At 35.1% G+C, this 12,744-nt stretch overlaps 1 protein-coding gene across 10 annotated transcripts in view; it reads right to left on the reverse strand.

The window, feature by feature from the left end:
* Positions 1-12,744, reverse strand: part of Larp4b (La ribonucleoprotein 4B) — a 93,880-nt gene that overhangs the window by 21,489 nt on the left and 59,647 nt on the right. For all 10 annotated transcript variants that reach the window (XM_021266353.1, XM_087181939.1, XM_087181940.1 and 7 more), the window contains 3 exons: positions 12,663-12,741; positions 10,457-10,593; positions 4,377-4,480 (listed from right to left, as the gene is read on the reverse strand). In XM_021266353.1, the coding sequence (XP_021122012.1) occupies positions 4,377-4,480; positions 10,457-10,593; positions 12,663-12,741 (320 nt within the window). The remainder of the gene's footprint in view (positions 1-4,376; positions 4,481-10,456; positions 10,594-12,662; positions 12,742-12,744) is intronic.

Genomic DNA, 12,744 nt, shown 5'->3' on the forward strand with positions numbered 1-12,744 from the left:
GTGAACAGTAACATACCATTTTAGCCTGATAACTACATTTTTAAAAAAGTAATTTAAGAACTAAAATACACTAGCTTAACTTTTGTTTTTGGCCAAGGTGAACTAGATTTACTGTCCCATATGACACAATCAAAAACAAAACAAAATTGTGAAATAAGGATTTTGAAGTACTGGTGATCAGGTAGCTGAAGACAGTGGTTCCTGAGAGAGGAGACAGGAACAAGGTAAGACCCCAGAACACCCAATTCATGCTGGAGGAGTTTCCAGGCCACTGCACTAGAAAAGTGTGCATAGCTCCACAGAGACCCCACCCTATGTCCTCAGATTTAAATGGAAACAACCACCTGAAATGATTAGAAGGAAACACCAGCAGCCAGAAAATTCTCCTAAACTCACAGGATAGGAGGCAGAGTACTGGGGGCAGGGGAGGAGGGGCAGGATTTGCCTTGGCGGGGGGGGGGGGGGGGATGAACCTTAAAGGCTACTGATTCCATCCAATAAATATTCCTCAGGAAGCAAGCTGGTTCCAAGTAACTTCTTTTTCTTTGAGATGGGGATCTCACTGTTTTATCCAGGGTGGCCTGGGCAGGGTAAAGAGATTCTCCTGCCTCAGTCTCCTGGGGCTACAAATGCACATCACCAAACTCAAGATAATTTATAAGAATACAAAAATACTTAGTATCCAATAAAGTAAAATCCAAAATGTTTGGTATTCATTCAAAAATTACCAACAATGCCAAGAACAGAATATGGCCTATAACAAGAAAGAGCAATCCAATTAAGCCTAAAAATCATAGAGACAGAATTAGTAGGCAAGGGAATTTCAAAGAGTTACTAAATATACACACACTCCATATGCTCAAAAAGGTAGACTGAGAATGCTAAAGATATAGAGGAAAAAAGGCCCAAATTAAACTTATGGAGATGAAAAATGAATGTCTGAAAAATACATTAAATAAAATTAATAGCATGTTAGGTAATTTCTAAAGAAAAGGTCACAAGGAAGAGAGAATAATGATTTAATTGAATAATGATTCAATGAATGTTAAGTATGAAAAACAAAGCTAAACCAAAGCACCTTGCAATCAAATTACTTAACACTAGTGATAAGATTTTAAAGCCAAAGAAAAAGTGTTATACAGAGTAATGAAGAGAAAAATGGCAGACTTATCACCAGAAACAATGCAGACCACCAGAAGAGTAGAACATCTTTAAAACAGAGAAAGGAAAAAAACCCCTCATCAATCTAGAAATCTATATCCAGTTCCCAAGAAAAAATCCTACATCAATGAGCCTACACTAAAGCTTTTCTCAAACATACTAAAGATGAAAAGAAATTCATCACCAGCTGACCTATAAACCACACAAGAAACCTCAATGAAATATTCATGTTAAAGGAAGATGATAATAGATGGGATGTCTAGACCTGCACAGAGAAGAATGAGAAACAACAGAAATAGTAAATATTACATAAATAGAATACATAATTCTTATTTTTAATTTCTTTAAAGGAAGTTGATTTAAAGCAAACGTAATATATTGTAGAGCTTATGAACACAGAATTAAAATATCTGACAATAGCATAAGGCCCGAAGTGGAAAACTATTGTTGTGAGGAAATGGTATTACATTAAGTAAAGGCAGATGGATACATTTAGTACTGATAAACCCTAATGGAAGCACTATAAAACATACCTAGTGAACCAACTAAGAGATGAGGGGTGAAAAGGAAAGGAAACAAAGAACAGCAGAAGCAAACAAAACAAACAGTAAGATTATAAATTTAAACCCAACCACGTCACTAAGGACTTAAGTATAAATGCTCTACACCCACATTTAAAAAGCAAAATTTTTCAGATTGGCTGGGGCTGGGGCTGAGGACGTAGCTCAGTGGTAAGATGCTTGCCTAGTGAGCATGAGGCCCTTAGGTACAATCTCCCACTTCTTTTGTCTACCAAAAAAAAAAAAAAGGAAAAACTAACAAAAAACCCCAAAACATTGCATAAGAAAAGCAAGACCCAACTACACATTGGTTATAAGAAATTCATTTTTAATGTAAAGACAAAAATGGGCTAAAATAAAAGGATGAAAAAAGACCAGGCTAACTTTCATAAATGAAAGAGACAGTGGCTATATTCACATCAGACAAAGTAGACACCACAGTAAAAACAGTACCAGGAATAAAAAGGGGTCATTTCATTAAAAAAGTATTACTTAGTAACACTTCAAAAAGTACTAAAGGAATTAATCAAACAACTACAAAAATTATGTCCTAAGATGCTAATGCCTTGTTTTATTGTGTAATCTGACAAATACTTCCTGGTTAAAAGAAAATAAATATATAGACTAATGGTTAGTTAGTATTACTACTTCCAACCTCAAGTAATAATCCTTCAACGTCACCAAGCTGTCAGTTAGTAGTGCAAAGAGTAGTTCATTCTTGTCTCTCAAAGAATTCCATATAAACTATTATATGAAAATCTGATCAATATTAAAAATGTTCTAATCACTGACAAGAATCTGGTTATATTTAAGGAACAGAGAACTTCCTGCAAATTCTTTGCTTACACTTTCAAGCCCCAGTAGACGGGCTCTGCACCATAGAATCCTTGGAAACTTATCTTCTTTTTTCTTAGATTAAGGCTTTCACTGGCCAACTTTTACACAGAAAGCATACTGTGTAGTTTTGAATACAAACATACCAAGATCAAGGTCTACTGCTAAATGTAGAAAATTCTAAATTTTTACAAGTATTTCAAGTCTTGATAATTAGGATGTTTTAAATATTAATTTGATTTAATAAAGATAAATTAGTAAATATCCTACCTCTTCATAATTAGAACCTTAATAAAAATGTGAAGAAAAAATTAAATGCTTATTTCTTTTCCCCATATTGTAATACAGAACTAGTAAAACTTCCTTGTGAACACGAAGTAAAACTTGATAGAACAAGACTACATTTGAAGAGTTATATAATTTCTTACCACAGGCATGCAACTTTGTTAGAATCCTCACCTTTATTAAATTTTTAAAGTGTTTTCCTTAATAAATCTTCACATATATTAATCTAAGTGTTAAAAGCTAAGTCTTGGAATCGTGAATAGAAATGTCTGTTTCTTTTGCACAAAAAGTGTTTAAAAAGATATGAATGCCTAGGTTTATATCCTGAAAGATAAGAGATTAATGATAAACCAAGCTGTGTTTTGTAAGAGTCCCCAAAGCAGGTAGGGGCTGTTTTCCAAGGTGGCCAAGAACTGATTTGATGAGCTAAGCTTCCAGGCCCTTCCATCAAGACTTCTCTTAACTCCAGGCCCAGCCTGTGTGTTTACTGTACAGGGAAACTTAAGTTAAGAATTCAGACAAGTAATGGATTTTATAGTAATGCAATATAGTTATTGTTTTTCGTTACTATTAAAAATATTTTTTCAGTACTAACAATTGAACTGAGGGCCTTGTGTGCATGGTAAGCAAGTGTTCTACCATTGAACTATATCCCAAGCCCTTCTAAAGCTTTGAGACAGGGTCTTGCTAAGATGTCCAGGCTGACCTTGAACTGTGATTTTCTTGCTTCCTAAGAGGCTGAGATTACAGGTGTTTACCACAATGCCTGGCTATTTTTAATTATTCTTAAACTATCAAATACTATGGGTTCTCTAAAATTACTGCTCCAAGTTATTGGCTCTCTAAGGATTATCCCCAGACCCCATATTCACAAAAAAGGTGACTGTGCCTTCTTTTACTCAGAAGACATTTGCACTTATGGTGATAGCAAGTACGGGAGTGGCCATGGTAGTTTGGATCCAGCAGCAATTCCAATTGTGCTCAGGGATTTCATCACAATAGGTCATCTTGTCATGAAAATGTTTACTCTGAAAAGTTATTTATCATAAAAATGCTCTTTTTCTTAATTTTGGAGTTTAATATTCTTATTGAATAAACATTAAAGCTTTTCTCATTTTTAATTTCTAAATATTTAACATAAAGTGTGTAAATGAGACTGGGTGTCATGGCATACAAATGTAATACTAGCACTATGGGAGACTGGAGCAGAAGGACTACCAAGTTCAAGCCCAAACTGGGACACTTAGTGAGACTCTGTCTCAAAATAAAATGGAAGGGTGATGGGGTTGGGGATGTGGCTCACTGCAAAGGTCCTGTGTTCAATCTCCAGTACCACAAAAATAAAACGAGGGTAAGAGAGTCTTGAAACCAAAGGGTTTGAGACTATCAATGTGTGCAAATCCTGAGAAAACTTAATGTTGAGTATTTTTTAAAATAAACTCTCCAAAAACACAGATGTTTAAAAAAAAAAAGGACCCCAAACCAACAAAAAACTCTCAAGAAAATGTCCAAGTACCTGTAAGAGAAGTTACTTACTTCCACAGGGGTAGATTCAGATATTTCACGCAATATCACTATGCAACGATTTTGATTTGGCCTTACTTTTTCTCCCTTCTCATCCACTTGGACTAAAGGTAAAGCTATAGAGAGAAGAAAAAAAAAAAGATAAAACACAAATATTAAAATATGATATTCCAATGGAGTGTGTAACATTACATTAATCAAATTGAAGAAACCTATACACAATGGCAAATCATCAGTAGTTCTGGTAGGCTAACACACAAAACTATTGAAAAATTTTAAACCAATTTTGCATGTAAAGGTTTTCAAAACTGAGGAAAATGGAAATTTAGTAAGTCCTATAAAAGCTACAACATGTATCACTATGAAATAGAGATTCTAATCAGCTCAAATAATAGTACATTAAAATATAGGGTTAAAGGCTTTCTCCTTTCTACAAACACAAGTAAAATAATTTTGTCTTATTATAACATTTTATTTTGCAATAGTCTAAGACTCATGCAGAGGTGCCATGCACCCTTTACCCAGTTCTCCCTAATGATAATATCTTACACAACTTTAGAGCACATTCTGTTTGTTTGGTACCGTGGATTGAATTTGGGTCCTTGTGCTTGGGAGGCAGGCGGCAGAACCACTGAGCTAAATCCCCGGTCCTAGAGCACATTCTGCGTAAGAATGCTGATGAGGGTCCAAATGCTATGGTAGAAAGAGGCCTAAGTCAGGCCTAATTTCACCAGTCTCTTTGGGCCCTTCTGTATAAAGTTTGTCTTCTGGTGTGACTTCTATGGATTTATGTAACATGTAGATTCAAACTATATTACATTATGACCATAACCAAGTCTTTCAGGTATCCATTACCATAACTGAACAAACAGTATCAGGAATGGAAGTGGCAAAATCACTATAGGGGTTACCAATTTTTACAGGTTAAAAACAGTATAATCACACTAATAAATTTGACAACTCACAAAAAACAGAAACATTCCTTAAAAAAGACACAAACTATCAAAGTTCAGTCTAAAAGAAAAGAGGTAATTGGAACAGACCTGTATTTACAAGAGAAATGGAATTTGTAGTTAAAAATCTTGCCACAAGCTGACGTGGTAGTGCACATCTATAATCCCAGTACTCTGGAAGGCTGAGGCAAGGTATCTAAAATTTAAGCCCAGTGTAGGCATTTAGAGACTTAGCATCCTAAAATAAAAAATAAAAGGGCTGGGGATGTAGCTCAGTGTGAAGGCCCTAGGTTTAATCCCTCAATGTGCAGAGTTGGGAGGAGAGGAATCTTGTCATAAAAAAATTCAACGCCTGTACAGTTTCACTAGAGAAACTGATCAAACATTGAAGTAAAAAGAACACCAATTCCATAGAACTACCCCATAAAATTATGTTCCAACCAATTCTAAGAAGCCAGCAATTCTCTTATAACCAAACTAAACAAAGACATTACACAAGAAACTACAGAACAATATTCCTAACACTCATGCAAACTCTTAACAAATTTTGGCAAAGTGAAACCAACAACATATAAACGTATTAAATCACAATAAATGGGACTTATCTCAGTAAGGCAACGATGGCTTACCAACTGAAAAGTCAAGTTGTCTAAAATGTATTGATGAATTAAAAAATTTAAAAACCTATACAATCATCTCCTAGATGTAGAAAAAATATCTGTCAAAGCCCAACATTCATTTCTGATAAAAATTCTCAGCAGTCAGAGAACAGAGGGAACATCAACTAGGTAAGTGTCACTTATGAAAAATCTACAGATAGCATCACATTTAATGATGGAAAATGATTCCATCTCCATTGAGAACAAAGCAAGGATGTCTACTCTCCCTGCTTCCATTCAACATTATACTAGAGATTCTGTTCAGTGCAATTAGGTAAGAAATAGGAATGAAAGGCACCTAGATTGTGTATAAATAAGTATTCACAGAAAATGAGCTTGCCACTGTAGAAATGTAATATAGTTTTCACAAAAAAGTAGAATTTATTGAGTTTACTAGTGTTTGTATATAAAATACTGGAGAATGAACTTATCTGCACCAAACAACTAGAAATTGAGTAAAAAATATCATTTACAATAGCATAAAATATAAAATAGTTATAAATTGGATCAAACATATGAAAAACCTATGTACTGAAAACCACAAAACATTGCTGGGAACATTTTAAAAGACGTAAATAAATAGACTGGAAAACTCACTATTGGTAAGAAGTCAATTCTCCTCAAGCAGATTTACAGAATCAGCACAATCCCCAAAAAGTTCCAATAAGCCCTTTTGAAAATAATAACGCCTACTCTAAAATTGATATGGAAATACAAACCATTTAGAAGAGCCAAAACAAAGCTGGAAATTTTGTTCACCTTCTTTAAGATTTTTCATATAATTATAGTAATCAAGACACTGTGGTATTAGCATCAAAACAGAAAAATGAATGAAACAACACATAGTCCAAAGATAAACCCACCCATATATGGCCAAAAGATTGTGACAAAGGCATAAAAGCAGTGGAGCAGAGTTATTTCAACAGATGGTGTGGAACAATTGTAATAAAATACATACTAGATCCAAATCTGGAACTTCTAGAGGATAACCTTTGTAACCCTGGACTAAGCAAGGTCTCCTAAAAAAATTTACACTTCTGCTCCTCAAAAGATGCTTAGAAAAACAAAGTAAGCCATAGAGTGGAAAATTATATTTGTAAATCACATATTTTTAAATATATACACATTTGAAAAAGTGGCAATAACAACTGGACAACTACATGCAAAACAAAAATATGTAAACACAAACCCCAAACTCTTCATAAAAATTAACTCAAAAGTACCAAAAATGACAACAGATCTAAATGTAAAATGAAAACTACAATTCATAGAAAACAGGAGAAATCTAGATAAATTGGGGCTCACAATGATTCTTTTAGATGTGACACGAAAGTCATAATCCACGCAAGAAAAAATTGATACGTTGGACTTCATTGAAATTTAAAACTTCATTTAAATTAGACATGAAAGACAATGTCAAAAGAGTACAAAGTCAAGCCATAGATTGGGAGCAAAGTTTTCAGAAGACACATCAGATACAGTACTGCTAAAGAAAGATCCTAAATGTCAACAATACGAAAACGAACAACCTGATTAAAAAATGGACAAAACATCTGAAAAGACATTTCACCAAAGATGATTTACAGATGGCAAATAATCACATGCAAATATGCTCCACATGTTATCAGGGAAATAGCAAAACATACTTTTACCATATGATACAGTAATCAGTCCTTGTTATTTACCTAAATGAGTTGAAAACATATATATATATATAATCTGTACACAAATGTTTACAGCAGCTTTATTCATAATTGCCAAATGCGGAATCAACCAAGATGTCCTTGGATAAATAAAATGTGTACATCAGACAATGGAATATTATTCAGCACTAAAAAGAAGGAAACTAAAATCTATATTATCAAGGCAAAGAAGTCAATAGTAAAAGCCTATACATACTGTATGATTCCAACTCTATGATATTATGGAAAAGGTAAAACTATGGAGACAATAAAAACATTAATAACTGTCAGGGGTTGGGGGAAAACTCAATAGGCAATGCAAAGAATATTTTTAAAGCAATGAAAATTTTCTGTATAATACCATAATGGTAGATACATGTCATACATTTATTCAAACCCACAGAATGTACAACACCAAGATTGAACCCTATTTGGGCCCAATGGCATGTTATAATCTCAGCTAGCTACTTGGGAGGCTGAGGCAGGCAGACTACAAGTTTTAGGACTGCCAGGAGCTGTTTCAAAAAAGGGCCAAGGATGTAGCTCAGCAAGGGAGTACTCCTGGTTTCAAACCCTAGTATTGCCAAAAATAAAACAAAACAAACTCAAAAACAGTGAATCCTATGTAAATGGCAGATGATAATGATATGGTGACATGGGTTCACCAATTCTAAAAAATGGTGGGGGACGTTGACAGTTACAGAAATACCTTCCTCCTGGGCCAGGAATTTAGCTCAGTGGTTGTACTGGCTGCCTCGCAAGCACAAGGTCCTGAGTTCATTCCCCAGTCCAAAAAAACCCCCAAAAAACAACAAAAACCTTCCGCTTAATTTTGCTATGAACCTACAACTGCTCTGAAAAATAAGATATACTTAAAAAAAACACAAAACCCTCATTTGTCAAGTAAACAAATGAAAAAGTATATATGGGGGCTATATGAAGAGACACTTCAAGGAAGAAGAAAACTAACCATTTAAAGAAATTAAAATCATGACATATTGCTAAACATCTATTAGAAAATCTAAATTTAAAATGACTATATTCTAGGTGCTGGTGAGTACGTAAAGCAACTGGCGCTACTGAGCAAGAGAACAGTGATGGCAGGTAGGAAGAAGGATAGGTTGGCATTTTTTATCTCTAATTTACAAGGCTGATAATTTTCTCCTTAGGTCTTCTTTTCAGGGAAATGCAGATGAGTGATCCATACATAAAATGGTTCCTTTAAGCAAGTATGCAGAGGAATTAAGTATTCTTATAGACTGCATGAGTAACCTTTGACTAGCAAGAATTAACTGTGAAACTATCTGCAGTGCAGCAGTAAAGTTTGCAAAGTATGCCTAAAGGAATAACTAAATCTAGAACTCCTAAGAATAATCAAGAAGACTTCTAATAGAGTACAGATAGGTACAAGTTGCTGGCCTTGTAAAGTGAGTCAAATGAAACCAAATCCAACTGATAGAAAAAGTAGGTTTCTGTTCTAAATGTTGACAATGGAAAATAAAATATCACCTTGGGAAATGGTACAATGTTCAGAATTCATAGTTAAATAGTAATTATGTTTCCCAGTTTCTTCACTTTTTGTCTAAGAACAGAAAAATAGAAAATAATTTTACTTCTGACTAGAAAATCCAACTAAATTCTAAAGTAAGAGGCTCATTTTTCTATTAGTGTCAAATCAGATCCACAAAGAAAAAAATGATAGCTCTGTGTCATCAATGCATAGGGACAGGGACAACGTGGAACACCTCTACACAAGTGTAAGTAACAAAAAGGCACAGTAGTCAAGAGAAATGAGGCTTTCATCCAGGCATGCAATGCCTCAACTTTCAAAACTATGAAGGCAATAGTGGAAAAGGGCTGGCACAATTCATACTGTGTTCCTTGTGAAGGACACCAACCAAAACTGCAGCATACATCAGTCCTGAGGAGGGAAATTATGAAAATAATTTCATCTGGAATTTGTTGCCCTATATATAAAGTAAATTTGTCATAATCAAAAACAAATCCAATAAAGCACATGTTTAATAGAAGGAATGTGCAATGAAGCCTTTGAGCAGAAAGCATTACAAGGGCCAGAACTCTGGGAGTGATGGAGGTACTGTTAACTTCTTGTGGCAATAGTGGTTTCACCCATGTATATCCTTCTGTCAATACTTACTGACTGTACATTTCAGATATGTGCACTCGATGCCAATTATACCTAAGTAAAGCTGTTTTTTCTTCAGAAAAAAAAAAAAGAACAGAAAGGTAGTACAAGCAAAGCATATAAAGACATAAACTAAAATGATGACACAATAGGTAACACTTTCACTACATTTCCTGAAATTCCAGCAGGTCTCTGTTGAAACATTTAAACATTCGTTTGATGTTGCCAAATTTCAAAGTAAAAACTTCATTTACAATATCCTTTTAAGGAAAATGCAATATTTCATCAAAACTTACACAGGAAGTTGAAATTAGAAAGAAACTCCCTGAGCAACAAAAATGCTTATCAATATGTACTTTAACCATAAATAATGCTATTACTGTTTTTCATGAATAAAACAGCTGTTTATAAAATGTCTTTTTAAAAAGATTGCTTTTCTCCTTCAAATGACCTATAATCTTTTCAAGGTTTCATTACGGATTCAATCAGTGGTTCCATTATGTCAACTGGTCAGAAAGGAATTAATGGTTGTCCGTGGAAGATTCAGTTTGCCAACAAGTACTATTTGATGGGTGTAGATGTAAAGGCTCACATTGATATGACAAACAGTGTAAAGACAAATATTATTCATCTTAAGTTGTCATTTACTTACATCTTAGCACTTCAACAATCAAATCCACATCAGTACTGAGTTTCTTGATATGGTCAAGGTTAGCTACAGTTGTAATTGGCACATACTGATCACTATCCATCTGTGATATAAGGTACATGTCACTCGCAAGATTCTCCCTGTTGAAAGAAAACAATTTCTTTAAAAGAACGTGAATCTACAGCAATATGTTTCATAAGAGATACCTTGGCATAGTACAGCTTTGGTGTTAGATCTGAGCCCCAGCCCCATCTGTTACTTGCTCTTTCCACCCCTAGGTACATTTTTTTCAAAAACGCTAGGAGAAGTAGAAAGAGTAAAAATAAAAGTATACTGTAATTTATGCTATCAAAACTAATGAACAGCAGAGTTTGGTGGTGCATGCCTGTAATCCCAGAACTTGAGAGGCTGAAGCAGGAGGATCACTGCAAGTTTGGGGCCAGACTGGACTACATACTGAGTTCAGGAGCAGCCTGAGCTACACAGAAAGTCCCTATCTATAAAACAAAACAAAACACAACACAAAAATCAACAGTAACAACAACAACAAACAAAAAATGAATAAGCAGATAATTCCTTCCACAATGTAGATATAGCTCATCTTTAAGAAGTTTTTTAAAAATAGAGAAGTTTTTTAAAATAAGGAAATCCAGGGCCGGGGATTTAGCTCAGCGGTTTCACCACCTGCTGTGGCAGTGCAAGAACCTGAGTTCGATCCCCAGTACCAAAAAAACCATAATAATAAAAATAAAATAAAATAAGGAAATCCAGCCGAATGAATAAAAAAGATAAGAAAATTTTGAAAAGGCCAGAATAAGGTCAGTATTCAAAATGCCTGCTGCAAAGTATGGAACACTTTCCAGAGAAGTTACAAATTTGGCTCTGGCTTTCTGGCAGTCAGAATTAAAAAGAAGGAAACAGGTTAGTAACTTTATCCATAGGGTCAACAGGTAAGCCACATATAATTAGCAGTGCTGGTCAAGACGGGCTATTTCTTGGTATTCTGGTCAAAGACAACTGTTTCCTGTGAATTCTGAAGAAAAAGACATGTGATATAATGAAAAGGCCCCTCAAAAAAAACCTCAAGGGGCCGGGGATTTAGCTCAGTGGTTCCACCGCCTGCCTTGCAACAGCAAGGACCCGAGTTTGACCCCTGGTACAAAAAAACCCCAAAAAAATCTCAAGCTAAAATGCAATAATGAGTTTCAAAGGATCTCTTCTTGCAAAGAAAGGGAATGATAATCTCGGTGTTCAAAGTGACTGATGTGTAGAGGGAAACAGTGTTCTGTCCCTCATCTCAGCTAGCCATCACTTAGATGTGGGTGATTCTGGCCACATGAAGGCTACATATGGGTGTGTGGGTAGGAAGTTTTTCAACTTTTGGCAAAGGATCTTTTGTTTTCACAGTGTGTGTGCACACATTATGTGCACATGCTCACTGTGCTGTGCTGTGCTAGGGATCGAATCCAGGGCATTACACATGCTAGGCAACCACTCTACCACTGACCACATCTCTTGTTTTTGACTGTCATTGTGCAATATACTCAGTGTTCCCAATCTGAGACAACACAGAAATGTAGAAGGAAGGGCTAACACACCCCATTCTCAGCTTCATGCAGCTCCAACTTTCTTTGAGGGTGGGACCTTCATCAGACACCACTGTAAGGTTAACTTCAGATTCAAATAAAGTTACATTTAGCCCAATGTTGTATGTCCAGTTTTGCCACTTCAACTTTAAAAGTTTTAATATATTTTATAATAGAAAAGGTATTATTCAGGAAAAAATACAATTAAACATGAGTGATACATAAACAAAACACTTCTGTGCCATTTGGCATATTTTGAGAAACAATATAGTAGGACATTTGTGCCCAGACTTTAGCAAGAGTAAAGATTTTCTAAGGCTCTATCTCAGAGACTGGTTCAGTGAAACCGGGTGTGTGTGTGTAGGACCAAGAACAATCCAGATAATGATTACTAAGATGAATTTGTGGATCTAATTCTGGGGAACCACTGATCTGAGGACTGTAATCAGTCTCTAACATGCAAAAGGCTACTCAATATTCTAGATAGCTGATTAACACATGTGCATATATAGTTATTAATACACATACAAGCTTCTACGTAAAATCACATTTGTATAGAGTAACTAATGCAGTGCATAACACCACAGCTATCAGGTACTAGAAAAAAATAGTACCGGCCTTACCTAGATAAACAGAATTCCAATGTTTTTTTAAGTACTTCCCGGGGGTCTTCCTGGCTTTCTGGTTGAGATTCATTTCCTCCTA

This window comes from Heterocephalus glaber, unplaced genomic scaffold, assembly GCF_053883595.1.
Source record: "Heterocephalus glaber isolate CG9 unplaced genomic scaffold, H.glaber_assembly_v1.0 deba00001472, whole genome shotgun sequence".
NCBI lineage: Eukaryota > Metazoa > Chordata > Mammalia > Rodentia > Bathyergidae > Heterocephalus > Heterocephalus glaber.